Source organism: Cynara cardunculus, unplaced genomic scaffold (genome assembly GCF_001531365.2).
Source record: "Cynara cardunculus var. scolymus isolate 2C unplaced genomic scaffold, CcrdV1 Un_Scaffold_8066, whole genome shotgun sequence".
NCBI lineage: Eukaryota > Viridiplantae > Streptophyta > Magnoliopsida > Asterales > Asteraceae > Cynara > Cynara cardunculus.
This window is the reverse complement of record NW_020203955.1, coordinates 7,433-9,561: the sequence shown is the minus strand read 5'-3', so window position 1 is coordinate 9,561 and position 2,129 is coordinate 7,433. Positions and strand designations below refer to the sequence as shown.

General features: G+C 37.0%; 1 protein-coding gene across 1 annotated transcript; it reads right to left on the bottom strand.

Annotated features, from left to right (window-relative positions):
* Positions 1-590: 590 nt before the first annotated feature.
* Positions 591-1,758, bottom strand: LOC112505049 (trans-resveratrol di-O-methyltransferase-like). Its single transcript, XM_025109009.1, has 2 exons — positions 976-1,758; positions 591-896 (listed from the first exon to the last, which is right to left on the bottom strand). The coding sequence occupies exons 1-2, from the start codon at positions 1,756-1,758 to the stop codon at positions 591-593; spliced, it is 1,089 nt and encodes a 362-aa protein (XP_024964777.1).
* Positions 1,759-2,129: the final 371 nt, after the last annotated feature.

Genomic DNA, 2,129 nt, shown 5'->3' with positions numbered 1-2,129 from the left:
AGAGAAGAGAGTGGAAACGAACGTGCAGGGAAAAAAGGGATAATTATGACTAATTAAAATTAAATAAAAATTATAAAAATTACTTAATTACATTACTGCCCTTATTAATTTATTTACATTTAATATAAGTTAATTTATTAATTAAAAAAGTTTGAGATTATTAGGTTGTTCTCGCGTTCTCGTAAATCACAGGGGTTCTCGTTTGAACCTCCACCATATATATATATATATATATATATATATATATATATAAACACACACACAAAATATATTTTAATTTATTTATTAACCATTCTGTCAATCTATGGTCTTAATATAAATGTAACAGACTAACAGGGCCTCCAAAAAGATAGAAACGGCTCTAGTCATAAGTATTTTGCATGCCTTGTTTCCGATTACATATGCAATATATCCTTCTCTTTCATATTCATCGTCTTCATCTTTCCATTTAACATTAACATGATAATTAAGCACATAAGCAATTAAGACAAGAATAAGACATTATAACAAACAACTCTATTATTTTAGTAGCTTCATCAGCAATTAAGTTGTACAGAAAGCAATATGGCTTATAATCAACTTCGTAAGTATCATGGGTAAGCTTCTATGAGCGACCTTAACCCCAAAATTGGAGAGAATTTACAATCACTAAATCCTACATCAACTAAAAGCTTTATCCAATCTTCTTGGGTCCTCTCTTTTCCAGTCACCAATGTCATCATAAGCATATCAAAGAAAAGCTGTGTCTGGAGTGATTCAGCACTATCCACTTCATGGTTCTTCACCACCATGTCGATGATGATCAGTTTTCCGCCATTTCCTTTGCTCGGAATCGCTTCTTTGCATCGCTTCAATATCTTTCTGCATTCTTCRTCACTCCAATCATGCAGTATCCACTGTTTATTTCCATTACAGAAGTGTCAAACAGCATCCAAATTGCTTAATAGATAAGTTCTAGTGTGAGATGGGTAATACCTTCACAAAAACAGCATCAGCTTTGGGAATGGCTTCAAACATGTCTCCACCAACATACCTCAAATTGTTGCTTCCTTCCATACCATTGACAACATGAGGGAGATCAAAGCTGATGCAATTAAGTCTGGGAAAAGCTTTGGCAATAGCTTGGGCAACTGTCCCAGTACCACCACCAACGTCAACAATTGAATTCAGCCCTTCAAAAGCACCCCTACAGTGTTTAAGAATGGCATCTGTAACAAGTATTGCATCGCTAGCCATTGCTTCATTAAACAACTGGTTAAGCTTTGGCTCCTGGCCTGCAAAGTCCCAGAAACTCCTCCCATGGGTTGTCTGAAAAGGGGAGATGTCATCATTATTTTGAAACCAGTTGCTCATGTGTTGCCATGGATCCATCAATATTGGATCCAATACGGCTAGCAAAAAGGGCCTGATGCTTATTGACTCTCCCTTTAGAAGGAGACGAGAAGCAGGAGCTAGCAAATAGACTTCTTTCTCCTCCTCTCCTTCAGTCGTGGATATAGTTTGTTTCAGGAAGAAACCAGAATGAACAAGGATGCGCATAAGTCGATGAACAAAATCTGATCTCTCCTTGTTAACGGAGAGGGCTTGGACTAACTCAGAGAGCAACATTGGTGCACCATGATGATGGATGATATCAGGTATCTGTAGCTGAACTGCACATTTTAGTGACATGGAGTTTATAAAGCTAAAAATGTGGTTCCATATGTGAGCTTGAGAATGAAACAAGTCGCTGGATGGCTCATCATTTTGCAAAGCCATTTCTCTTTTCTTATGATCCATACAACTTGTGATGGTGTAACCTTACAGACCTTAGCTTGTCTATATATAGAATTTTTTACTGTATCATTTCAAAAGAAAAAAGACTGACCATAATGGCATCACATGCTTTTCACGTGCCCTTATTCAGCCACATTTAGACAGGGCCGGCCCTGGCCACGTGCAGCCCGTGCGGCCGCACAGGGCATCAAAGCCTAAAGGGGCATCAAATTGTCATTTATTACTAGTTTTGAATTTAATAATTTGAGAATTGGACAACTGAACTTTTGACTATAAAAACAGAGTGATGAATATTGAATGCACATCGTTGGAAAAAGTTGGTAAGTTGGAAAAGTTTTTGTTTGTATAAAATT